This window comes from Larus michahellis, chromosome 10 (assembly GCF_964199755.1).
Source record: "Larus michahellis chromosome 10, bLarMic1.1, whole genome shotgun sequence".
In the NCBI taxonomy this organism is placed as follows: Eukaryota; Metazoa; Chordata; class Aves; order Charadriiformes; family Laridae; genus Larus; species Larus michahellis.
Genome location: NC_133905.1, coordinates 1,864,544 through 1,892,488, shown reverse-complemented (window position 1 = coordinate 1,892,488; position 27,945 = coordinate 1,864,544). Strand labels below are relative to the sequence as shown.

Here is a 27,945-nt window from a genome sequence, read left to right as displayed (position 1 = left end):
GTTATAAAATAATGATACCTAGTTTTTCATCTACCAAGATCTTCAAGTCATCCTCAGCAGAGCTGCTATCAATCCATTCATCCATCCATGCCCCAGCCTGTATTGATGCTGGGGGTTGCCCCGACCCAGGTGCAGGACCTTGCACTTGGCCTTGTTGAACCTCATGCGGTTCACACGGACCCACTCCTCCAGCCTGTCCCGTTCCCTCTGGCCAGCATCCCTTCCCTCAAGCGTTGTCAGCTGCACTGCTCGGCTTGGTGTCATCCACAAATTGCTGATGGTGGGCTCAGTCCCGCTGTGTGTGATTGATCAAGATATTAAATAGTATTGGTCCCAATACAGACCCCTGAGGCACACCACAAACCTCACCACAAAACTTTGTTTGCTTGTAAGAAAAAATTGCCATACCAAAGAGCCAAGGAACTTCCACATTTTAAGTCTTACTAGCTCTGAGGTTTGTTGGCATTGCTGATTAAGGCCTGATGTTTAAATATTAAATAGCCTAAACCAGCAGTAATTTTAAATGCATGTAAGTAAAACCCACCCATATTTAGAAAAGCATTTCCTGGAGAAAATAGGGAACTGAAAATCAAAACCATAAATTATTTTAGCTAGTGATTTCACTGAGCCAATGTGAAGAGAAAAGAGACAGTAAGGAATACAGTAAAAGGTAGGGTAGAAAGATAATAATGAAATAGTATAGCCATTAATAACAAGTATGGATATTAATAGATACACCTATAAAACTATTCTTTTAAAAATTAAGTCCTATGCTAATCAGTTTAAAGCATTACTTGAAACATGGCGGTGTGCATCACGTAGGGAATGCCAGCACTCTCCTTGGTTGGCCCAGGCTGTTTGCAGTGATACTCTGATCAAGGATTGATGTTTCATCAATATAAGGTTATAAAAGTGATTTCTACAAAAAAAGTGAACAGCATGTTTGAAGTCTGGTGTATTTTAACACCAGTTAATACATTCTTCAGCCATCTTAGGAGTTCTGTCCAGCAAACGTGTGAAATATGTAGTACTTCTGGCTCTGAGTTTGACCCTGGTTTTGGCAGTGTTATTTTGCTTGCATTTAAGAAGTAACATTTGCATTGTTTTTTCACCTGCATTTGGTCTGAAGAGTAGCACAGATGCAGAATAGAAATTAAAAAAATCACTGCTGTGTGCGTAGGTCGGAAGGTGGGGAAAGCACTAAAATGGATAGTACCCTTTGTCTTGTTGCTCTTCTAGAACAGAACGATGACGTTTCAGCTTGCTTGAGGAGACTAGCAGCATGTTAGTTATTTGAATGCGGGAAGAACTATTGGAAAACTGTTTTCCTCTGCTTATATGAACTGACCCATAGTAATACCACAAGCACTGTATGTTGGCACTGCTTGTAACATACTCTCTCACAGTAATGTACGTACTTAATTTTTTTATTTTATTTATTTTCATTTATTTATGAAAGAGTGGAGCTGGTACACAGCAGCATCTCTGTTGTTATGTTCTGGATCTTAGGATCATATTTGGTAAAATTTGCTGTGACTTTACCCTTTTAAGCTTTGCCTGTATGCTTCTGATGGCAGGAGCTAGAGACGTCTACTCTTAGTTAAGCCCTAAGGTGGAATTCCATTATTACTCCATGGTTAGTATTGCGTTACACTTATTGTAAAAACTGATGTGATATTTCTTTCTTTTTCAAACTCATTAAAAACCTTCTTTATGTGTTCAGACTTCTAAACAGGAAGGAAGGAATAAACAGCCTTGGAGGGTGGAAATAAATCTTTAAAATAATGGATTTGTTGGATAAGGATATATTAAACACTATGTACTACATAAAGGATTTGTTAGGATAAGGGTTTCACTTCATTAGAATTTGAAGATGTGATTTTAAAAAGAGATAAAGTCTTCTAGAAAAACCCCCAGAACCAAATACAAATGCCTAAACGTCTTGGTTTATAACTCCCCACTATGTTTCATTCATGTGTCCTAATGTAAATTAAGTGACTCCTTTTAGTGCAGCTGGGTTATTAATACATGTCTATTTTAAACATTTGTTTTTTAAAAAATTGGCATACTTTTGCATGCAATTTTTAAGCTTCATATGCACTGCAAAGAGAATGGCTTTTAGGCAGGATGTTACTAGAGAGTCTACGCTCTGCTGAAGCGCAAGCAGCAATTGGAACTTTTATTTTCTGATCCTAATTGACTACCCCTGAAAACAAACACATGGGCTTCCTTTACTTGCATGCACTCAGGGGTTTTGTTCTGGGTTTTTAAATAAAATTAGGATGGGGAAAAGAGAGAAAACTATTTATTGTCAGATTTCTTTCTCTGAAGATACTTGTGAAGCTATAACATTTCACTTTTCTTAACTTTGGAGGAGTAATTTTGGTAAGGGGAAAAAGATTAGCGATATTTGGCAAAAAAAGAAATGATCCTCTCGACATTTTGTTCCTTCTACAAAGAAAAGAAATAAATTTTCAAGAATTCTGGTGAAAGTAGAGTTTCAGTAGCTACTTTCAGGAAATATTCGATGTGCTTTCAATTAGAAACTAAATTGTCCCACATGCATTTCAAGCTTCATACACAAATCGCCTTTTCACTTGAAACTTTTTATATGTGGTCTCTTGCCAGAGGACACTCTTCCAGTCTGACAACATCCATGGCTGCTTAAAGTGTTTTTGACATACAAGTCAAAGGAAAGCTGAGTTTCTTAATGCTCAGATTATTTTTCCTTATAGGCTGTCTTTAGGCATATTGGTAAAACATATCATAAGCCCTTCTTTTATGCATGAATTCAGGAACAGTGGTAGTATGATCATTGTAAAAAAATATTTTGGCTACTGATTGAATATGGCGGTTTTAATCTGGTGTAAAAACGCCTCCTTCCTCCCTTCTACCCTTTTTAACACACCGAACTTTTCTAATGTAGGTCAGGAGCGGTGTCAGAATCGTTGTTTAAGGAGTAATACTGAGGCCAGTAAGATTATTGTTAGACTTGTCTGTGGGGCTTTGTTTTCTTTTGGGTGGTGGTTCCTAATTAATGCAACTTTTTCCTATATACTCTATTCATCAAAACTCATATTTGCCTGTTTATTTGAAAATGCTAAATGGAGAGAGAATTTTGCTTAACTGTGAGAACTGAATAAATTTAAATGCACCCAATTTACAAAGAAACTAATTCTCCGGTACAAAACTCATATAACTATCAGCTCTTTATAGTTTCCTGTAATGATTAATTTCGTAGGGTTGTATCCACGTTTTCATTTCTTCAAACTATAAAATTTGTTGGGATTTGACAAAATTTCTTTAACAAGTTCTCACAGAGTTCAAGTACCTATGGTAGTGGGTTTTTAAAAGACGACCAATGGCAATGTGGTTTTTGGAATCCTTCCTAATAATACAGGGGGTTTTATCCTATGCACTGGAGCCAGACATGGAAATTTTGTGTTGTCAGTTTATGGTTTCCAGAAAGATAAAGAGTTTCATCAGGATTTCTTAAATATACTTTCATCTAAATTATTGTGAGACCATTTTGGCTGGGGGTAGATGTGAAGGGTTAGAAAACAGGAAAGAGAAGATAAGCTTATACGTTAAGAATAAATGAATTCCTGTATGTTACATTTTTGTAATATTCTGATTAAATAGAATTTGACCAGTCTTTCTAATGGTATTTTTGGCTGAAGAAACACTGCTGTTTAGACGCTTTAGGTAAGTAAGTGGCTGTGCTTTTACTTAAATAATTGATCAAAATATTAATATACTGCTGATTTAGATTTTACAGTTCAGACAAGCTGATCACGTAGGAGCAATACCAGGGCTTTCTTTTCCAGGAGAATGGAAGCAGTCTGCTTTGAGGTGTTTGAGAGAACTAGCAGCTCCTATACTATGGCCTGCTGTGATTTACAGATTTGTACATTTTACCCAGGAATACAAGAAGCTAGATTTACTGACACAATGATTTCTCATGCCTGTTTTTACGTTGCCTTAGGTAGAGTTGCTGCCATCTTTAACCCCTCTTTCTTCTTCCAATGGTTACTTGATTCTGATGCCTTTGTTCCTATCGTGTCTTTATATTTTATAAATCGTGAATTTTGTGTTAATTTTTTAAAATCTTCTGGTTTACAATTCGGTTTTCCTTCTGTTCTTCAATCAAACCTACCAGTTGAAATGCAGGCGCTTGCTGACAGTCTCGTGATACCGTCTCTAAATTGCCTGTTTTTCTGAAAAAGTCCTTTTCTTTCTAGCACTTTGTGTCATGCTATTTTAGGCAGTTTTATGTAAATAGAAGGTAAAACCTTGAACTGCATTAACAATATTGGTGTAGCCTTTTATTTAAGAGTTTCAGCTCAACCTCATCTAATCAGAACAACACATAGTCACTGATGTCTTAGGAACCTTAACAAAATAAATCAGAAACAGAGTAAGAGGAGGATCAGTTTGCAGCACCCTGACTTTCCTGCAGCCAAGTGATGAAGTATCTTATAATAAAGCTGGGATAAAAAAGCAGTTTTGTTTGGGTTTTAATTAGTATTAGGCTCAGACTATGCTATGTATTGCGGATTTTGAATACTGGTCAATAATGATAAAATCTTGCAAGGTATTTTTATCGATTTCTGAACAAAAGAACAGGACTCGTCTTCCAACATTACTTTAGGAAATATATGATATAAACTGTCTTCTCTTGGGATTTTTTGGTATTTAAATTAGTGGTAAAATTTTGTGCTGAAGTTACTTTTGAAGCCAACAAAATATGTTAAACTAGTGTGCCAGAAACCTGTGGAAGGAGAAAGCAATGACCAGCTTTGGTTTAAGATTCATTTGGGTCTAAAAGTAAAGAATATCAGAGTAAACTTAATGTGAAGAAAAAGATCTGATTGCCTATCAGTTTTGTGGGAGTGTTTTAATCACCTTGACAAGTGAGCATCATCAGGAAATCCCAGGTGTGGGCATCTGGTTATGTAGGATTATAAATCATTTGTGTGTGCAGAATTATAATGAATTTGTATGTGCAAAGAAAGTGGTTACCCAGAACTACTCCCAATTGCAGTGATACAGATGTCATATAGGGGATATAATGGAAGTGTAATTTCGTAGGTGAGTGCATCTCTGAGGGATTTTAGTATAGACCTTGATGGTTGCAGAGATGATGGCACAAGTACTTTATCAAGGATATAAGTATCAAGAGTTCCATTGAATACAGTTCAGGTTAAAAGAAACTGTCCCTGGTGTTTGTTGTTTGTTTGGTTGTTTTTTTTAAAAAGTTTTTTATTAGGCTCTCTGGACTTTTTATTAAAAGAAATTAAAAAGACAAAGTAGCACCGTTCCAGAAAATGATGTAATGGATAAAAACCGGTTTCCTTAGTCTATAAGGATTTCATGAAATATTCAGAATATCTCTTGGTTAGCCGTTCAGGCAAATTTGAAGCCCTCCAGATGACCTCAGATAGAAAAAGAATCAGTATTTAAGGTGTCATGCACGTAAAGTGGTAGTATCCTGGAATCAGTACCCCAAAAGTATATCCCTGAATCAGGTACCCCAAAAGAAAAAACGCATACATAGAACAACATAAATTCCAGAACTGAGCCTTGTGGGAGTCTCCAAACATTTGAATCTCATTGGAAGAAAACCCACACAAAATAATAAAGTGGGAGTCATTTTCTGATCTTCTCCAGAATCCTGAAGTCTGCTTCATTTTACCATCAGGGATAGAGGAGAAAAGCTTTTAAGTCAGCCAGCATCAGATTGATTCATAAAGCAAACAGGAAAAGTATTATGAGGCAAGGCTTCATGCTATGATAGACATCTAGGAATACTCATCTCTGGCAGTCTATTCATCTTTGGCTAAGGGGGTGGAAACTCTGGTTTGTCTCCCTGGGTAATGTGTGGAATCCTGTTTATACTCCAGCTCAGTTTATGTGGCCTCGGGGAGCAAAGTCTGGTCTTAGAATTAGCTGTAATTTTTGCTGATCTGATAGCGGTACGACTGGCCAACTATTTTTCCATGACTTTTGTAGGAGAACTATATGACACATCTAGGACATACTCTTATTTTTTTAAAACATTTGTGTAGTGAAGGTACTTGTTTAATCTGAGACCAACAGCTGGTGGTGATTGAGAGATTCCCTGTATAGGTGATTTGCAAAGATTTCTTTCTTTTATAATGTGGAGAATTGTAATTAAAAAAAAAAAAAAAAAAAAAAAAAAGAAAAAGGTCCATTCAGGTATGCTTTTTCATAAATGCCCAGTGCAAAATTAGAAATTCACTGTTGTCATATGTTAGAGGTAATTTAAATATACATGCATATATCTGCAATATATTTAATGTCATAAAAAGGCATGCAGACCTACTTAACTTTAGCTATGCATTCAAACACATGCACCTAATCTAACTCTTCAGGCACTGCTGTGGCTTATCGAGATATCAATGGGCTATTTCAGGTCAGAACCTAATTTAACACTATAACCATTACATTTGAGAGCATGCCTTCTATGGAAACAGCAGAGTGGGCAAGACAGAGCACATCCAACTCTTTCTTTATATTGCCGTTGACTAAGGTGTCATAGGTACCACTGTTAGCTATAGCACAAATAGGGAATGAAAAACTGCCCGTGCCCCTAGATGTTTGCAGACTAAGAGCATGAACAGAGGAGTCTGAAAAAAGAGATCGAACTGGTGTGATCTAAATGGTCTTGATTTACCAGCCATTTAACTGTAACTTGGCTACTTAACTGTAATTCTACAGATCGTAAGTATTGATCTATTTCTGTATACATAACATTTTCTGTTACCTATAGACAGCTTCTTCTATTTCAACCAAAAATGCATGCCAAACCTGACCATTTCAGGATGGGTGTCTTGATATCATGTCCTGTCATATACTACATTTCAAGTTTAAGTAATCTACGTTCAGTTAAACGGAGCACATACGAATAACTTGTCTCTTTCAGTTATTTTAATGTATTAAGTCACACAATTTTTGGAGTGTATTATATAAAGATGTTTATTATCAGTAGATTTTAATTTAATGACGTGCCCCAAATCACTCCTACTATAGTCTTTAAAGAGTGGTTGTTTCTCAAAGTCATTGATAAGCAATACGCTTGTTGCTAAACAGAACAAGAAATTGATTGATAGTTCATGATACAAAAAATTATGACTTTTAAGCTTGTGGGTGGTTAGGGAGGCAAAACCCAGAAATGTACTAGTATAAGCTGAGGTGGGGGGGGGGCAGGATACTGAATTTGCACAATCCATAGCTGTTTATATTTTTGATTGTTAGTCTATGAATCGATTGACAAGTTATACATTGTTTGCTTCACTCAAGAAAAGAGGATTTGAGAGATGGGAATAAAGATAATTAGGACCCACAGTGTTATGTTTTCTTGGATTCCCCCCCGTGCCCGAATTTATGAGGATGAGCTGGGAGAGGCATAATTTGGAAGATACAACAGCTCGGGTTCTGGAGTCAGCTAATGTCTTTGCGGTGAATGAACCAAGCTTCTCAGCCTACCAGGCACAGATGTATTTTTTGTGGTTATAAAGTTAGTTTGAGTGTGTACCCCACTGGGGCCGAAAGAACAGGGAGAGAAAGGCATCTACCATGGCTGTCCTGTCCTTCGTCGGGGAAGGGCTCTAAAAGACAGAACTGTATCTGTCCTAATTCAGTTTTGTTTTCTAATAAACTGCTCAGATGGTTTGTGGGAGGGTTACAAGCATCATCAGATTCTGAAATGGTGATGTTTCATAACATCTTTACATTGGTCTGTGTAGATATGTGAGGTTTTTTATTGAAATATTTCATACCAAGATAGAACTTCTGTGTTTTACGAGACCGAGTCCTGCCATCTTTACCCTCCTTTTTTATAAAGACTAGTAGACATTAATTCTCTTAACTGCATGCCTTAACTAATGCAATCTATTTTTCTTTTACCTGTGGATTAAGATGCATAAAAAATAGTATGAAAATGTGAAAACTGAAATGTAATTGCTACTGTAGAGGGTGCTGCGTCAACCCACTATATAATTATTATCCTTAAAATGTCAAATTTAAATACAATGTCTTTAAATTGCTTATTTCAGATATTAAATGAAAAACTAAGAAGAAACTACAGTAGAGGATTTTAAATGACTTAACAGTATTTGAATTAGTAACAAAACTGAATTAATTAAGTTTTGATGTTTAGGCAGAAGCAGCAGCATTGTATTTGGACTAAGAAATTACTTGCTGGCTTTGTCACTGTTGACATTAATTATTGATCGGGGTTTCAGAAATAGCGCATGTGCTGTCAGAGTTGACTGTAATGTAAGACAGGTGCTGCGGTGATGCTAGAGGGATTAGAGAGGGAAGCACCTGTAGCATTTGGAGTTACATGCTTCTAATCATCAGACGTTTATTTTGTTGTAATAAATTCATATGAGTGATTGAAATAATGGAACGATGAGTCGTCAGGCTTATTTCTATCGTGTCCCTCCACAGGAATTGCATAGAAGAACTCAACTTCAGCCCGAGCCAGCAAAGACAAAGGCTCTTCAAACAGTTATTGAAATGAAGGTATGGTCTTTGCATGTTTTACCGTATGTTGTTTTTGTAGCATGAACTCATGTACTGGATCTGCCTGGGATGGGGTTAATTTTCCTCATGGCAGCCTGTGTGGTGCTATGTGATGAATTTGGGACCAAAACAGTGTTGATAACACACTGATGTTTTAGCTGTTGCTGAACAGTGCTTACACAGCGTCAAAGCTTTCTCAGTCTTTCACTCGGCTCCCTGCCCCACAAGCAGTTTGGCGGTGGACAAGAAGCTGGGAGGGAATGCAGCCGAGACAGCTGACCTGAATTGACCAAAGGGATATTCCGTACCGTGGAATGTCATGCTCAGCAATAAAACGAGGGGAGGACATTCAGAATTATGGCATTTGTCTTCCCAGGTAACTGTACGCGTGATGAAGCCCTGCTTTCCTGGAAATAGCTAAACATCTACCTGCTGGTGGGAAGTAATGAATGAATTCCATAATCTGCTTTGCTTGCCTGCACAGCTTTGCTTTGCCTATTGAACTAGCTTTATCTCCAGCCACGAGTTTTCTCACTTCTGCCCTTCCGATTCTCTCCCCCATCCCACTGAAGGGGAGGGAATTGAGCAGCTGTGTGGCACTTACCTGCCTACCCCAGGGTTAGCCCACAGCAATTTATAACTTTTACTATTAAATCATTAAATGTTTCCTTTGCTTCCTTTTACTTCTGAACTTATTTTGCTGTTAAGCTAGGAATAAATAGTATTTCTTTCTCCCAGACTATTTGCTTAATAAGACTTGATTAAAAAAATCAAGTGCAGCATTGCTGAATAATGAGAACTGAATATTGCTTTTAAAAAGAGTTGAGGGCAAAAAAAAGTTTCAGGTGAGCCAAAGTATATGGAATAAATGGACAAGAGAAGCAAACACAAACTGTCCAAGGCCGATGTAAAGTGTTTTTCTTCTTGATCTTTAGAAACAATACCTCTGTTGGTGGTTATTTGGCCATCGTTTTACATCTAACCTAAGGAAAATCTTCATTGCATCAGTAGAGCGATGTGACAAAATGTGATGCACCTCCTGTCTTAGTCCTGAATATAGTTTCCTCTTTTTGATATATAATATTACTAAAGTGTCATGGCTTTTTTCCCCCACAATAACAAAAGGTAAAAATAATAATTTAAAAAGTGAAAACTGATATTTTCCTATAATTCTATGACTCTGGAATATACATCTTTAAGAAAAATACCATGAGACTTGAGATAATTTGTGAGTTGGCAGTGCTGCCTGAAATACTTTAATGATGGTCTTTCATTTCAGTCTTAAAAGGAAGTGCAAATTAAAGGCCTCATTTTGCCAGTGACTTCTGTTATGAGCAAATGAGTTCAGCATGTCTGAACATTGTGGTAAACGCATAGTTACAACAACAGCAGGACTTAATAGCTACAGTATCTGCTTTTTAATAGGTAATAATTAGCTTGGATTATATGAGTAAAAAGAAGGTTCATCGATTTCAATATTCCATCTTCTGATATGTGTTTGCGTTGGACCTTCCCTGTTTGTTCTAGTTGAGAAGTCTATGGAATCTAAAACGTGTGTCTGACAGTAACATGTTAGCCTAAGCATATGAGAAAGCCAGGCTGAGAAACTTTTTGCTTGCTATTAATATTAAGAACTATAAATGTAAAAGTTTTGGGATACAGAGATAGCATGTTAGAATAATTTATGGTCTTCCATATAGGTTATTAATGATGTAGATGTTATGTTGCAAAATAATTTGCAATTCCTCTTCCTGTACCAAAACTCTTTGAAAAGAACGAGGGCTGGGGGGGGAACGGGACATGACACACGAATGACACACGCAACGACTGCAGTTGCAGCCACTGTGACAGTGTCTGTCCCTGAAGACAGTAAAGTCTCTTCTGTTTGTCTCCCAGGAGAGTTGGGAGTGGTGCAATCTTCCATTTTTAACAAATCTGATCTTTGTAATGAGGGCTTTCGTGTGTCACAGGTGACGCTGTAATTGTGTTGCTGCAGCGTTCTGATGTGGAGCTGCCTTTGGGCTCTGAGGCACACAGTTCTGTCGTTCCCTGTGAACACGAGACACAAGCTCCCCTGGGGCTGTCCTCTCTAAAACAGGCCTAATATTGAAAAGAAAAATGGGCAAATGTAAGATGTTGAAATCCAGATGATTAAACAGCAGTTTTCATTACAAGTTCCAGCTTTGGAATGTTTTCAAGTAAATTTAAATTGTCTTAATCCAGACAGCGTTTGTTTTGAAAAAAATGTGGAACATTTGTTTTGAATGATCAAGCATTGAAGCAATAATTTCCCTACAGTGTTGAGGGTAGAAGAAGGGAGAAGATTACCCTCTAATATGGCAATCTGAGGCCATACTCTCCCCCACGCAGAGGCTGCAAGCAGTATACGTTTCTCTTTGCTGCACCCAACCCTTCCCCCCCTCGCCACATTAGCTTTTCTCTGAGTCCCCTCCCCAGCTCCCCTGGGCTCTGCCAGGAGGCAGCTTTCCCTCCTTCGCAGTTCTCTCTTCTTTCCTATGTTTTTCTTCTGTCCCTTGCCACTGCCTGAATGCTTTCTGGCTTTCTGTCCCTTGTCCCAGTCATCCAATGAAGGATACCCGTTTCTCCTACTTATCTTGTGTGTGATTTTTTTTTTTTTTGATCCTAAACAGCTTTTCTTTTGCCCTACCTGTCCTGTCATGCTCATCAGTTCTCTCTGAAAACTTTGCAAGTAGTTGCTTTTTCTTACAGCAGTTGTATTTTCTGCATAACTGTTGTCTCCTTGACCACTCTCTATCTTTCTATCTTCTGTATACTTATTAAAAAAAAAAAAAAAGGAGGCAGACAAAAAAGATAAAAAATTCACATCCTATGTCTTGACTCCTGTTTCTGTTACTTTATTTATTGCTTTTCAGATATCTGTTGTCTCTTCAGATGCATTGCACAGGCCTTTCTTTCCTAACTTTCTGGTTTTGCTTCTTAGACCTGTTTGCTTCCAGCTCTCCCATGTCTTTTGCTTATTCTTTCCCCGTACATTCTTTAATCTCTGTTCCCTTGTCTGCAACAGACCACCTTCTACAGAAGCCCTTGTTCTTCTGGAAAGCAGAGTCACAGGACAGGAGGAGAGCAGGATGCTGCCTTTTCCCACATGCTCCTGTTATTTCCTCAAGCTCGTGTTTTTTTGAAACTTGCTTAATCATGCTGTAGACCTTGCTTTCAAGAGGTTTTTTTGTTAGTTTGCTTTATTTTGTTCCCCCAGCCCCCCCCCATAATTTTCTCTGAGATCCATTCTCTAAGAGGTGGGGCATACTAGATATGCTGTCTCTATCCTGGATTTAGTGAAAGGGCTATCAGTTTTGAAGTGCACATCTGCCCAAAGCAGCGTTACATCATGGAGCTCATGGTGTTCAGAGAAGAGCCACCGGAATGTGTAAAAATATTACCAAACAACGAATGACTTCAGGAGCTTACTTTTTTTTAGTTTAACAAATAGGAAATGACAGAGCAAAGACATTACAGTCCGTAGATACCTACCTGAGATATACATTTAAAAAAAAAAAAAAAAGAATGTCCTTTCCACTAATGAAAATAAATATATTGCAAAATATAGTGCGTGGAAGCTAGCAGTAGCAAATGCACACTAAAATACTGTGTGTATATTTAACAGCAGTCAGGTAATTTTATGGCTTGTGTTCTACAGGAAGCCAGGCTAGTTTTGTTGCAGTGGTTGCTTATGACTTTGTGACTATATATAATCAAACAGCAGGTTTTCTTCTCATGCCTAAATCTTTGTCTGTTCAAGCATAAAATAAAGCTGGTACATTGAAATCCTTTCCTTTAATTGCCATTGTACTCATGCATACCTCTTTGCGTGTTGTGTGCTGACAAATGCTAGATCACTGATATTTTTGAGTATCAGTGATATCCAAAGTTTATTAACACTGATTAATATAATAAAAAAGAGTAAACGGAAACACACTTTTCATTATTTCATTCTTTCATTACGTAGTACTCCAGAGCACATGAGTAAGGTCAAAACTTGCTCATCTCTTGTGACGCCCTACTTAGAGCACTGCATTCTATTCCGAGGTCCCCAGTACAAGACAGACATGGGCTTGTTGGAACAGGTCCAGAGGGCCATGAAAATCATCCGAGGGCTGGAGCACCTTTCCTACGAAGACAGGCTGAGAGAGTTGGGCTTATTCAGCCCGGAGAAGAAAAGGCTCTGGGGAGACCTTATTGTGACCTTTCTGTATCTAAAGGGAGCTTGTAAGAAAGATGGAGAAAGATTTCTTACCAGGACCTGTAGTGATAAAGGGGCAATGATTTTATACTGAAAGCAGGGTAGATTTAGATTGGACATACAGAAGAAGTTTTTTTTCAATGAGGGTGGTGAGATACTGGAACAAGTTGCCCCTTGGATGGGGCTTTGAGCAACCTGGTCTAGTGAAAGATGTCCCTGCCCGTGGCAAGAGGTTGGACTAGATGGTGTTTAAAGGTTGCTTCTAACCCAAGCCATCCTGCGATTGTATGATCTTGTTCAGACGGTTCTGGGCTTAAACCAGTGGTATTACTTGAGAGAGAAAATCAGAAATTAGTTGCCTACAGATATGGCATAAAGCTCATCCTGAGTGTAGGGTATTGGCCATCCTGAAGTATGTATAGTCTAGCAACAAGAATTAAAAAGTCTTTAAAAATGGTAATCTGTAAAGTAAATGAAAATATTTGTGCTTTACCTTACTTGCAGAAAGAGCCATCTTTATGTATTGATCCAGCTTTGGTATTTCAGGTATGGGTTTGGTTCTAAAAAAGTGTGTACATGTGTTTGCGGTGCAACATACTCTTATTGTTAAGATTGCATGAACTTTCAGTTTCCCTCATCTTCAAAATAAACCTGAACATTCTCTGTATTAAATTAACAAACTTAAAGTATATCGTCAGTGTGGTCATGTGTGGTCTGTTGATAGCAAGTGGGCATATGTGCATTTAAATGCAATTTTTATTAAATGTGAAGTTTAAAATATTTTCTTCTGATTGCTTTTTGAATGTCTTGCAAGCAAGTTTGTTCACAGACAGTTTAAATTTATAAGGTATTTGAAATGATGAAGAGTAGCATTCCATTACTTTTTGTTTTACAGTAAGACAGACTGGAATGCTGCATTATTTACAAATGTTTGGCCCCCTCCCCCTCCCCAAGTGTTCAGGAAATGCTCTATAGCACTCTTGTTTTAAGGACAGAATATGTAAGATTCATGTGTGGAAACTTGTTTGTAGAGTTAGTCTCCTTTCCATTGTGGAATATTAATTTCTCCAGCATCAGGACACATACTAATTGTTCCATTTTCCAAAAGAGTTGGATTTCTGCTAGGTCAAGCATGGAAATAGCCCTAACCTCTCTCATAGAATATCTGCGACACTGTTCTAATAAAGGAGGTGAGGAAGAAGTATTGGTTACTGTTGGAAGGGGGGGATAGATTAGGGTGAGCACCCTGATCTATATCACCAATCCTGCTGTATAATCTTTATGTCTTTCAACAGATTTAGAGGGCCTGACTGGAAAAATCTTGCATTGTTGTAGAACTTGGAAGATGTTTATTAGTACCGGTTAATACTAAGCTGATTCCCTAATATTACTGCAAAGGAATTTTCTTTGTGATTCAACACAGACCCACGTAGTTTTTTAGAATGCTGCTAATGTGGATAAGTCTTCGAGGTTTGAAGGAAATACTGCATCTGTTCCTGGTTCAGTTTCTGAAAGATTGCCAGACCCTGTGCCACAACAAGAGCTGGTTGAAAGTTTTCCAATCGACGTTTTCTGGGGGAAAATGCTGACTCAGCTGCATTGGAAGATTTTATGTGAATGTGCCTATTCTGTCAAAACTTTAGTGAAAGCAAAGCTATCTAACATGCTGGAAGTCAACCCAACTCCATTGTGACAATGCCCATTGGGAACTCCAGGCTCTCGGTATTGTCTTTGACTTACAAGGTTCCTCACTTTGTAGCAGTTGTCCAGACAGGAAAACTTTCAGGTTTCCTGGGCAAGCCAGCAGCCTGTCCAGTGCGTTTGCAGAGTGGGGTCGGTGCTGCGTCGTTCATACGTAAGGGAGCAGCACCTTTGACTCCTTGAACAGCCTGTGAACGAAGGTCACGTCTGGCTTCTCTTCTGTCTTGTCATCGCTGACATTTTTGATAAATTATTCTGAAACAGATTTTAGTCTTCAAAATTTTTGAAATTTCTGGCTTCTGTTCACATAAAAAGTTAATACAAAGCTAACAGTGACAATTTATCTAGAGATAGAAAAACTAGTTTTTATACAGCTGTAATCACAGTATGCGGAGTTTGATTAAAAATGAACTTCTCCTTAGAGAGTTCAAACTTCTTGTGATAAAGTAGAAGTACAGAAAATGCTTCCAAAAGTTACATTAGATATTTCTTATAAAGCTTAAATGTTATTCTGTGATGTATAAACCGTCTAAAGAGTGTAACAGGCTGTGCTATAAATTATTTCTGCCATGTGATATTTGCAAACATGTAAAATACAACTGCAGTACAAAAAGCCAGACTCTTAAAGACTTAGCTGGAGAGATTTGATGAGGACTACTCCCACATGAAATGTCAAAACAGGTCGTGTAAGTATTAATATAATTCAGTGCAAAACCATTCTAAAGTGCACTGAAACTTAGGTTTTGCTTTTATCTTCAATAATAGGAGTAGAAAATTTCTAAAATGAGGTCTGATGGAGCGAGCTGATTTGATTGTAGTGTCTGAGAGCTGCAGTAATTTATTGTTCTGCATAAGCCTTGATAGCTTTTAAAATTCTTTTTTTCTCCTTTCTTTCAGTATTTTTCTTTTTGTGCAGTTTCTCCAAAATACAAGATTTAATGAGAATTCTTCCTCTTTCTTTTTTTCATTCTATCTCAATGTTTTATTTTACTTTCTTCTTTTAAAAAAAAAAAGTTTATGGAAAAACGTTTTGTGAACAGAACAGTTAACATCTTAAAAATGATTATTTTCTGTCATGTGAAGGGCTGGTCATTTAATAGGAAGATTACTGAGGGGTTTTTTTATGGTAATTTATATAGCCTTTGCTCTAAAAGTTGCATTTTACCTGTAACTTGAAAAGTTGTTATTCAGAAAACCAACTCCATAAGATACAGGCATAGAATCTAAAAGCTGGTGGGAAGTTTTCCAGAATAGGGAGTGGTGGGGGGGTGTGTGGGGTGGGACTTTGCTTGTTTGTTTATCTTGAAGTTGCATCCCTAGTCATCTCCTTTGTGGTTTTTAATCGATTTTTGGTGGAATACTCTTTCTCTTTGAACATACGCTTCAAGAACAGAAAATATGGACTGCTGATTATCATCAGCATTTTCAATATCAGATATTTTCCAGAAAAGAAACAGATAGTGGGGTAAAAGATAAGAAATGGCAAGTTTCCCATTCAAAGAATTTGTAGGGTTTTTTTGTTGTCGTTGGTGGGGTTTTTTTGTTGGTTTTTGTTGTTGTTTTTGTTTTATTTCCTTTGCATTCTGGCACTTTTTTTCTCTTTTGGCTGGAGCTCCTTTTCTGGAATTGGTTCGTTTGGAAACTTGTAGGATGCACAACAGGGTTTGGTATTTCAAAGTGCGTTGCTTTGCCTATACGCATGAAAGTATGTCTGCTGACAGAAGATAGCGCTCCTCGCCTTCTATTTCAAATTCCTTTGTCTTGAGATTTCTTATTGAAAGTTTTATATCCGTTTACATCACTGAGCTCTTGTCTGGATTAGAGCACACTGGGAAAACTCTTCAGACAGGACCCACAGTGTGTTTGCATAGTTGTACAACCCAGAAACCTACCTGCCAGGGAAAACTGGTATATCGCAGCGTGATGGGAGTGAATCTGCGTTCAGCAGCAGGCTAGATGTACTTTTCCCGTTTTCACGATGTTAGCAGTAGGCAAAATTTGATAAGTCTATCTTTACTTTTTCTCCTTCCCCTTCCCCCATCATCGTATAACTGATTTTTTGTTTTTTAAGCGAAAATTTGTATTCTGGACTTTTTAAGTATATGTAAGGGAGCCGACTGTGTATTTATCAGTATTCTGATTCAGACAAACGTTTCCCGGTCACTTTGTATGACTGCAAGCCAGTGCTAATCCTGCTGTTCATTTTAAAGCCATTCTCTTTGTGGGGTTGAACCGGCATATACGTACCTATATTAGTATGGTGGTGTTATTAATTTATGGTGTTTTTGATTGTGTGATTGAACAAAACTGTTTAATGAGGACATGATCTTTCACAGAAGAAATGTGCTTTTATTCTGATGCTAATTTTCAACTAACTGTTTTGAATGAGATCATTGCCACGTTCTACTGCTTGCTGCGGTCATAGTATCATGATTTTCGGATGTTTTCAGTGGAACAGGGTACACATAAATAAGAATTATATGTTATGAAGACTTCTAAGTTTATTTTTTATACATTACTTTGGTTATGAACAATCTCTTACTTTTGATGGGTGGTTGCTCCTTCACGTCTTTGAACTGATTGTCTGACCACCTGAATCACAACGTTTCAAATTTCTTAATAAATGTCTGCAAACAGGGCCCAAAGCAGAATTCCTAATGATTCATTTTGCAATATTTAAACAGAAAATTATGTGACAAGTTTGTGTAGTCACTTTTTTCAATTTTTGTGACTCTCACTGAAGAGAGAGGGTCAATTTCCAAGTGACCGGCAACAACAAAAGTAGCACTGGATGTTGTCGGTGCCGTCCTGGCTCATATGGCAGCCGTTGGCTGTGATGTAGCAGTTTTTTAGTGGTTGTGGTTTTGTTTATTTTGAGACTCATAATAAAAAGTGCTAGATACTCTCTCAGTGATTAGAGGAATTAGTGGAAGAAAAGTATATGAGGAGACAAACTTTCTCCCTCTTGACAGCAGGCAGAACTCTATGGAACCAGGGAAACAGCCGCAGGCTGAGTCCCATGATGAAGTGGCCGGTTGTCCTGCAGGGAGGGTGGACTGGCCTCCACGGGCTAAATTTGGGTGTAAGAGCTTGGAAGAATAGCTGGGCCTAGATGGTTAGCAAAGCAAACAAGGAATGTTATCATGTACATCGGGGAAATAGGGCATCTTCCATTCTTCCTTCATCCCTAGCTGTGTAGGAATAAAGACTGAATTCTGACCAGAATGTACTCCCCACGGACTGCACAACAGAACACAGCATTACACGCTTGTTTCTGATGGTGAAAGAGGTCTAAATTCTGCATTTCGTTAAGCCAAAATCGATAGAATTAGTCTCAGTTTATAGCAGTGTGTGCAAGGTGTATTTGTACCTTATTATTTGATATTCATGCAAGTACAGATATACTTGTTACGCTTTAGTATTCATTTTGTATCATTTTCAATACTCTTTTTTTTTTTTATAACTTAGGATACAAAAATAGCTTCACTTGAGCGCAATATAAGAGATCTTGAAGATGAAATACAGATGTTAAAGACAAATGGAGTTCTGAATACAGAGGACCGAGAAGAAGAAATCAAACAAATAGAAGTTTACAAGAGTCACTCAAAGTTCATGAAAAATAAGGTAAGGTCTATTAATAAAATAGCTTAATGCTGCTTAAATAGTGGAAACAAAAGTTTTAACTTGACCCTTTTCAACACAAGCAGCTCTCTGCTTGTCTTCTTTTGGTAAATGTCAACTATGTAATACTCAGTAGCTATGGAGGAGTGAAGCATTTTGGATAAATAAAAATGTGTTTATGTTTTGACTTAGTAAGAGGGAAGGAAAAGGCTATTTCACCACTTCTGCAGAGGCTATCCTGAGTCTATACCGTGTCCCCTTTTCCCTTCCTGGTATATGGTGTTTTAATGTTGGCTTGTTGAATTAGTTAATAATTTTGACTTGCCCCATTTTGGCAAGTCAACTTTGACAATGTTGTGCATTTTTTGCTGGTTTTGACTGTAGTTTTACAGTAAGCACTGCCGTTCCATAGATAGTGCCAAATTGTAATCTTCTAGTATTTTAAAGACTTGCAATTTGATGAGTTTGTTCCTGCAGAGTACCTTTCAATTCAAATTATTGTACATAGATAATTCTGAGTTGACCACAAGCAGATAGTAAATGTCTGGTGACGTAACACATTTCCTGGTATCAAGTTCACAAAACAGTATTGCTTGTTCATTATTTTAAAATACATCAGGAGTAAAGCTTGATGTCCAAATTGTTGTCCGAGATGGTCTTTTTACCTCCTTGCATTTTGCTGCGCTTAGCTGTCTAGGTAAAGATAAACACTCCAAATAGTCTTTCTTGTGAATTCTAATATTTCTTTTCTGATATTTTTATAATTGCCTTGAAACCTGTTGTGAATATATAAAATGTTACAATTTCTGCTGGTTTATTCCCAGCTCTCTACCTTGAATGCATTTTGTTTATGAAGTGATGAAATACTGAATTAAAGTAGTCAATAACAAGAAAAAAACAAAAGTTGAAAATTATGGAGTCTGAAGCTGATGCTCGCATTCTCATATAAATAAATTTAGGTTTTGGAAATAACATTTTTTGTATATTATTTATAAGCTAAACTAAGATGAGGCAAAACAAGTCACAGCAGCCTGAAGTGGAAACGCTGAAGAGGAAAGCCAGCCATCTCATCTTTTGCAGTGCTGTTAAAAATTTGACCATAATGCTAGAATAAAATCTAGGCAAACAACTTCAGTAGTCATGATTATTATGAAATCTTACTTTACTTTACAAGTCGTTCCATCTGATTTATTTTTTTGGCGTTCTTATTCTGTTTAATGTTTAGGGGTTTTGTGTATGTGGAAATGGTGTAGGTGAAATTCTAGGGAACTGAGACAGATTGATTTGCTTTTTCTGAAATATGTATTTCCAGCTCCGAAAAAACTGCTTGAGGAGGAGCTGGTACTGTTACCTCTCTAGAGGATATGTAAGCAAAAAAAAAAAGTAGGGGTTAATTGGCTTAAAGTGTAGTTTTCTGCCTACCATTGTCTGCGGATGCTAAAAATACTTTGCAACGTTGCTTTTTAAGTACAAAGTTTGCAATATCAGGTAGTTAAATACCATTACCATTCTTTCAGAGTTGGGCAAGCTGAGATTCAGAGAAAGTATGGAGCTTGTCTGTGGTTAGAGAATGAAAAGGTGTCAGCGCCTTCTGGAGAATCCCAGTTCTCTGATGTTCAGTTTTCTTGTGTAAATTACATCTTCATTATCTGCTTGATAAGATGCTTTTACTTTGTCTGAATTCCACAGTGAGTACAGGAGTAAGAAAATTCAGCAGCGTAGTATTGGATAGTGAAGATTTTCCATCTCAGAAGAGTTATTACTGTTTCCCAGTTTGGACACTGTAGTATCTTGTAAACTGCATCACAGGGAATGCTGGTGTCTTGGAACAGTGGGGCATATTTTTATCTTCTTCTGGGGGTTTGTGCTACGAAAGAAATTGAAGTGCTAGTGCCTATGTGGAATTAATCCAGATTTATTAAAAAAAAATAAATAATCAAAGTATATGTTTATTCTGTTGAAATAAAGTAGCTCTTAAGCTACTGAAAAAGAGCTAAAGTTCCCAAGTAGCATTATCATCAGGAAAATTATTTTGCCTATTTAAACATCACTGATTTCAAAGCAGTTCCATTTTAGTAATTTACAGCAAAACTCCTAGTGCATCTCAGCAAATCTGTTGATACAAACATAATGTACAAAGCCTAGTATTTTGTTAACAATTTTCTGATGTTTTCGAGAGGAAAAGCTTCAGTATATTTCTGTGGCGCAGAAAGCAGCCAAATGAGAAGACTGTTAAACATGCCTTGTTTTGTCACAATCTTCTGATCTTTGATAAATGACACATTCTGATGAAACTTTGTCTGTTTTCTTTCACCAGTCCTTTTCTTCCACTTAAAATTGAGATTTGCAGAAGAAGGTATTACCTTTAGTATTCATCTGAAAACCTTTCGATGTAGAAAAGTATTTGTGTAGCTGTCAGCAAACAGATCTTATTATACCTGATCTGTTGAACCTGAGATTATTGATAAATTCTGATAAACAGAACTCTTGATTGATGGCAAAGAACAGAACAAAACTCTTCTCACAGTTAACAATCTTAGATGCTATAAAGCTCTCAATACTTCACATTTATTCTTGAATTAGAACTCGTTTTAAGTCTGCTCTTGATTTAAATAAATGGGAAGGTGTTAAATGGAGGCCAATACTGAGTATTATTTATTGTATGCGAGTGGCAGAGAATGTTGGGAAGTGTTCCTTTTTTAAAATAGTTCTTAGGAATAGTCACTCCTTCCAAACATGTAGGCTTTAATTTTGACTTGCAATTAAATAGAAGTTGTCGAAATGAGAAAGAAAACTTGCTTAGATTCCTTCCCCGCCCCCCCCCCCCCCCCACTGAATGTAATGACAGTTCAGTACAACTTCATCAAATTAGTGTTAAGATGAGTTTTAAGAATTGATTACGCTGTAACAAAGCACCCTGTAATCAATGTCTGTGTATAAGACCTTTTCACACTGTATGAAGGAAACATGCAAGTTCCAGGTGATCCTGTAGAAGAAATATACAGGAAAAGAACTACAGCATTTTTTTGTGGATAGGCCTGGAAATGTGATAAACACTTTAAAAATAGACCTTGACGAATATAACCTGTAGAATTTACACGTGGACTTGTAGAGTCTACTGTGTGCACCCACTTCACTTCACTTGCATTGCTACTGTTTTTCTTTTACTTAAATCCTTCACTTTAAAAAGCAGTTGTCATTTGTCACATAAGACCAGATCCTTATGATGCGCAAATCAGCATAGTTTTATTTAATGGAATTATTTACTTAAAGATTTAGCCCATTATTTTTAATATGCAATACTCCGGGGAAAAGCTCTCATTGGTTTTTTTTTGGTTTTGTTTCCCAGTTACTCGATGTAATGTCACATAAGGTTTTTGTGTGCAAAAATAATAATCTAGGAAGAAGGATAATGGTTTTCTGGAAGTGCTAGTGTCTAAGGAACTGAAGTTAATGGAGGTGACAGAGAATCGTAAACTGAGAAGGCAGACAAAGGAACTAGGGTTTCGGCAAAGGAGGTGAGGCAAGATCATATTGGGCAATGTTGAAAAAGTGGTGACAGGCAAATTACACATATGAAATACGTGAGATAGCGGGAAGGTCAGGATCGGGGGAGAAACTTGGAGTTCCTTAGATGCTACAGCACTTATACCCAGGCTTGGAGATTGTCTTCATTGTAGTCTTTATAAAGTACAAAAACTTTTCTGCCTTTGCCTTTTTTTTGGACTGAGATCAGGAGATCTCCTGAATCGTGACTGTTGGTCTTCCACACCACTTAAGGTATAGTAAAGTGAAAATGTTTGCACATCTCCTGGAGACAGAATTTTATGTCATTCCCTGTTTAATTTTTTTATACACTAATAGATAATGCAGAACTTTAAAAGACATTTTTAGACCTGGGTATATTTGCTTTTTTAAACAGTTATGTGGTTTCTTTTTATGCCTTTGGTATTTTTGATACTTAATTTTTTTTAAATTGAAGTTGTAGTACATTTTCACCATTATACTTTATTTTAATAAAACACCAGCCAAAAGCATAATTATTCAAGCCATTTTTTTTGTTGTTGTGTTTTGGTTTTTCTTGTTTCGTTGGTTTTCTTTAAGATTTTTTTTTGAGTGCTCTAACGCATTTCAGACTCCTGGCAATTGGTAGGTCTTGTAGCCAGAACTTTATACTAAACAGATTCTGATTCCAAAACACAAAGAACATACCTGCAATGAAAATGGAGGACTTTGTTGTTGTTGTGTCGATTATTTCTCAGGGCGGGGGCTGTCTCATGGAAAAAAGCGGGAAGAGTTTCTAGGAGAGATTAAGCATCTGTGATGTTCACATGGGTCTCATATAAAGCACGTGATGTAATTCATCTTGGCTGCAGATCTACGTTTTGTCTTTAGATCTTGTAGGCAGATTTTCCCATTGTCCACTTTGTATACATTTTTGTCTCAGTTGCTATACTTGCTTACATATTCTGGCAGGGGATGGAGGAAGGTCATTTGCTTTCAAGAGCAAGTTTTCTCTAGCAGTTTCTTAACAGCACGCTTTGCATTCTCCTGACATCTGTTTTTTGTATGCTTCTTTTCTTATTTTGGTATTTTCAGACTGTGAAGGTGATTGCTTTTAGTGCCAGTGCAGATTCTTGATTTTATACAGTAGCTCAGAGGTGGCTAGCCAAGTACCTTTACCAGCTAGACAAACATACAGACATTTATAAAGAGAAAAAAGGAATAAATATATTAAGACATGCACATGGACTACAGTTGGTAGAAACATTTTTTAATATAATTTTTGAGGACATACTTACAATGTAAAACAAAATAGAAATGTTTTGATCAGCAGTAAATGTTTCCAGTCACTGTGTCACACTGTAATGAACCTGTGAAATATTTTATTCTGTCGGTCTTTAGGATGTGGTTGAATAGGATCAGCTTGTGGATACATATTCTTTTTTTCCTGCGGATTTTTGAATCACCTTCCAACTACCCCTTCCAGATTTCTTGTGTCCCAAATTTGTGTTGGGATGCAACTGATGGGAGAGAATGGAAGGAGCTCTTCTAGCAGTGCTCTGCTTGTTGCAGAATTGAAACTTGAATTTTAAAGAAAAATTTGTAGGCCTTACAGTCATCGAGAAAACTTTCCAAATATAAAGGAAGTGTGGTTTCTCTGTGTTTTGCAGATGCTCTGAGGTGTTTTATTCCAAATAAAGAGATGATGTACCTGAACTCATCTGGTGACCAGTGTTATTTCACAGGACTTTAAGAAGACTAGTTACATGTCACCTAATTCACTGTCCTTTAGCATCATTCTTTGTATTGTCCAGTGCTCTGCTCAGATTGATATATTCTAAATCCACCGCGCTTTTGCATTCTGTGGCTACTCCTCCCATTTATCGTTGTGGGAAGAATAATCACAATTCCGTGACATTTACTGATGAACCTTAAATTCACTTAAATTCAGAAGCTCCTTGTTTAGTGACTGGGTTCCTGCTGTTTCCCCTAGGATACACTTTTACAATCATCTCACAGACCGTTCACTCTCTGGAATTTTTTATAACGTTTTCCCCAGACTTCTCTTAAGTTAATCTCTTTGGCTTGGCTTTCCTAGGACCTGAGAATTCCATATGAACTGCCAGGGAGGAAAAAAGGAGGTGGGGATGGTGGGCAGCAACACATTTGCAAGTAGAGTAAGGTTAAAATTCCACTTCTCTGTTTTCCTCTCCTTACTAAGGTGCCTGCTTTTCCTTATCAATCTCCTAAAAAACCCTTGATTCACTCTGGCAAATGACAAGTCACAAGAATCATGCTGTTGGAAGGCATAGGCTATTGGATTGAATTTATACTTTTATGAACACTTTTTTTCCTATGCATTTTTGCTGTCCTGCCAGACTTGCCTCACACAGGATAAATTTCTTTGAACGTAAGTGAGGTCCATGGTGAATTTATAGGCCAAATCATCATGTATAATCTTTAAGAGTTTCCTTTTAACTTCTGCAACAGCAGGGCAATCATTCTTAAGGCAGGGTATGTTAAATTACAAGAAACTCAATTGAATTGTGAGTGTAAAAAGTCAGAATCTTAATCAGGTGTCTGAGTTGTCATATTGCGGTCATTCACAACTTTCAGATTTCAAGTGCAACTATGAATTGGAAATGAAATTAATGATCTAACCTTTTCCCCCCCCCTCCCATTACAGATTGACCAACTAAAACAAGAACTCTCAAAGAAAGAATCAGAACTTCTTGCCTTACAAACTAAGCTTGAAACCCTTAGCAATCAGAATTCAGATTGCAAGCAACACATTGAAGTGCTTAAAGAGTCACTTACTGCCAAAGAACAGAGAGCTGCCATACTTCAGACAGAGGTATTGTATCTTCTAATCATAAAATGCAATAGAAATATTTCGTTAATGGCATGTGTCAAGGTGATGATGTGTTTGTTGCAAGTCTGTGTAGAAAGCAATTTGTTTAAGAAGAGTGAAATAATTTAAAACCTTTTAAATGGCAATACATTTGCTATGTATTTTTTTTGTAGTACAGCAGCTCTCATTCTAAAATTTTTTTAGAAGCACCTATGATTGCCTTTTAAGAAAATGTTTGTGCTTCATTCTCATTGGCTTCAATAGGGGGAGCTGGGCCTTAATGACTTAATTGTTGTGATTTCATCTCTTGTTTCCTCATCGATTAGTTGATTTAGTTTTCCTTTTGATGGCTCTGGCTTGATGATTCTTTTTCTACTTTGTGTTTCTGTTATGAAGAGTGAAGCTACTGATGTATTTTGAAGGGATCTATTGAAGGTGCATGATATTAATCTGTGGTTATTGTTTTGAGTGCAATCAGCATTTATTTTAAAATATGAATAATTTCAGTCTTTAAAACAGGCCAGTGCATTAGTTATGTATGTATCTACAAACTCGGATCATAAAAATATGGGTAATGGAATACACAGTTGAGATGGTTGCCACATTTGATGGAATGTGTAAATCCAGTGTTAAAAATGTTGTCTACTAGTTCATTTAATGGGGTTTTAAAAAACTTGGAGCACACAATACTTATTAGATCGATTCCTATTATAACTTCTTCATTTTATTTTTAATGTGTGTACCCCTTTCAAGAAACAGAAATACCTGGGAAACTCAGTCATACAGTGCAAATAGTTTCTGTTCAGAGAAGTATATAATTTAAGGTATACAGGAATCTTACAGAATGTCTCAAATTTCTGGCTGACAAAGCTCTAGGAGAACAAACAGCTTAAACTCATCCTTCTCATGGATGCAGGAAATAAATATTTCTAAGATTCTGATTTTCCCTCTGTGCTGTATGTCTTATCCTCTGTGCATTAAGAAGATACAAATGAAATCTTGGAATTTCCAGCTTGTGTTTAATGGCCCAGCCAGCATATGTGTATAATACAAAATAATCATAATAGAACAAGGGTAAAAACTCCAGCAGTTTTGGCAGATCTCAGTCTAGCTTCTGAGTAGTAAAGATTACGTATTTTAAATCTTCGTCTGTGCAGATCTGTTTTGCAAGGTTTGTATTACCTGTTATGGTGATGAATTCCTTTGGCTCTCCGCTAATTTGATTTCCTAATTCTTTATCAGACCAGTATGTATTCAAGGCATTATGGCTTGATGGCTGGACGATGGGCAACGGTAAAAAGAACTGAATCTACAGTGCCCTTGATGAAGGGCTGCTGGAATTGTGCAGTCCTGGTGACAAACCAGTTGCTTTCTGACAGATACTCAATTCCTCTTCTTCCCGGTTTCTGCATAAGGCAGTTGAGCTTGAACATTTTATTGAAGCAATTTAAGTTAAAATTAGCTGTAATTGCCTGTTGGTGTGCAGGTGACGCTCAGTTGTATTGTGTGTGCTTATTCTTAGTCTTTCACGGAAACTAAAATGAAAAATTAATGTTAAAATGATCAGAGAGGTAGCTTGGTAGAAGGAATGCTATATAATAGCAAAGAATGAATCCCTTTTGTTTGGCCTAATAATCATGTTATTTGTGTTATAAGTGATTGTGACATTTCGCACAAATAATATGAGATTCTTCCAGCTTTCAATGAAAAAAAAATTGTGTGTAAGCTAAGTAGGTCATTGCATGTAAGAGACTTAAAAATGAAGCAAAACAACTCATAAATGTCCTCACAGTGTATCTTGGTTCCAGACAGTTAAGGCTGTCTCTGCATGGACTTGCTAAATCAATTAAGCCTGAATTTGTTTGTGACTGAATTGTCAAAAATTGTGTTTTTTATTTCATATGCATTAATGTCAGCTTTTGGTAATTAAATTACCTCATAAATTGATGAAGCTCTGAAACACTGCAAACGATTTTATATTCCCCATAGAAATCTAGGTGACTTCCATTTTCTGCTTTCCGGGTACATAATGATTTTTATAAAACAACAGGGTTTTTTTACTTTCTTTTATCTGTTTAAGAGATCTTTGTAAAGGAAATAGGTGAAAGTTGGTGACTTATGTCCACCCTTCTTATGGGAAGTAATTTTAGTTAAAATTTGCTGCAATTGTCTGTTCACGTACAGGCAGCTTTTGGCAGAAAGGTCACATAAATGTAACTATTTTTAAATTATTTTTTTTTCTGGGAGATCATATGAAAATGAAGGCCTTTGAGTACTGGGTTAATGACAGACTTCATTTTAGGATACAATACATCCTGAGATGTATTGGAAGCAACATAAAGAAAACAAGTTCCAGTTATCATGTATTGATGGAGCCACTACTTGAAATGGTTTACCAGATAGTTTTGATCTAATAGCAGATTTAGACTGCTGAAATCACTTGCCTCAAAATTTCTTCTATTTCCATTTGAAAAGATAGCATTACAGGGTGTGCTCTTATGTGCACCATTTACCTATGAGGCAGAGACTTTAAATAATTTGCATTAAACTTTAAATTATGTCAGCAATTTACCTGATCTTGAAATACTGTAATAACATACATACTTTGGGCAAAATTAATTACATTTTTAATGCAGTTAAGATGCACTTGATTTTTGTTACTTTCCTGTACTTTTTGGTGATGTAGTGCATCTCAAATCTGCTGAAAAAGATCTTTACTTTTATGTTATAAGGAGTAGTAGCCATGAGTTTCTCAAGCCAGGACTTATCAGGAAAGAACAGTACTTTAGTTGTTTATTTTAAGGACTCAAGGTTGCTGCAGGCACATCACAGGCTGTACAACTGTCCATCCAGAAGATTGGGTGTTCACGGGCTGGAAATGAGGAGCCGTTTCTGGAGTTTAATACTGAGGCTCGCAGAAGAGGTCTGGTTAGTCTGGACATGCTTTTCACCTCTTTTGAATAGACTGTGAATCAAGAACTCCTTAAAACTGCTGAGCTATCCGATCTTGCTTCCTGGAAGAGTCTTATAGCCGCTTTCGGCTTGTAAGAACTACGCTCATATAACCAAACACAGGATTTGTCATAAATTGCTGTGCAACTATGTGAGAATGTTCTCGCTTTCTCTAACAGTCATGAAAACAAGTGACAAATCTCTGTGTCCAAGCAATTTCACAGATTAGAAAATAAGATTCTTCAAGGCTGATGTGCACGTTCTAATGCTGTTCTCTTGTTAGATATTTTTAAGACCCTCAGGGTTTCGGCACATTACTTACCACCCTGTTGTATGCTAAGGATTTCTTCTGTTTAAAAATGATTGCCAGGATGTCTCTTCTCCGCAAACTATTATGTCTCACGTTCCAGACTGGGGGTGCAGTCTGTTAAACTGCCGGCGTTCTGGGGAAGGGCGCCGGAGCTCTGAGCAATGCAGGAGCTGGACGGCGGCTGCATTTGTAGATGGCCATGTCTGCTCCTGTGGGGCAAAGTTCTTGTTTCTT

At 37.1% G+C, this 27,945-nt stretch overlaps 1 protein-coding gene across 7 annotated transcripts in view; it reads left to right on the top strand.

The window, feature by feature from the left end:
- The window catches only part of ERC2 (ELKS/RAB6-interacting/CAST family member 2), a 510,348-nt gene that overhangs the window by 107,445 nt on the left and 374,958 nt on the right, over positions 1-27,945 (top strand). For all 7 annotated transcript variants that reach the window (XR_012589289.1, XR_012589291.1, XR_012589290.1 and 4 more), the window contains exons 5-7: positions 8,476-8,550; positions 17,942-18,097; positions 24,285-24,452. Coding sequence is in view for 2 of the 7 variants with exons in the window: in XM_074602406.1 (XP_074458507.1) it covers positions 8,476-8,550; positions 17,942-18,097; positions 24,285-24,452 (399 nt within the window). In the remaining 5 variants the exon portion in view is untranslated. The remainder of the gene's footprint in view (positions 1-8,475; positions 8,551-17,941; positions 18,098-24,284; positions 24,453-27,945) is intronic.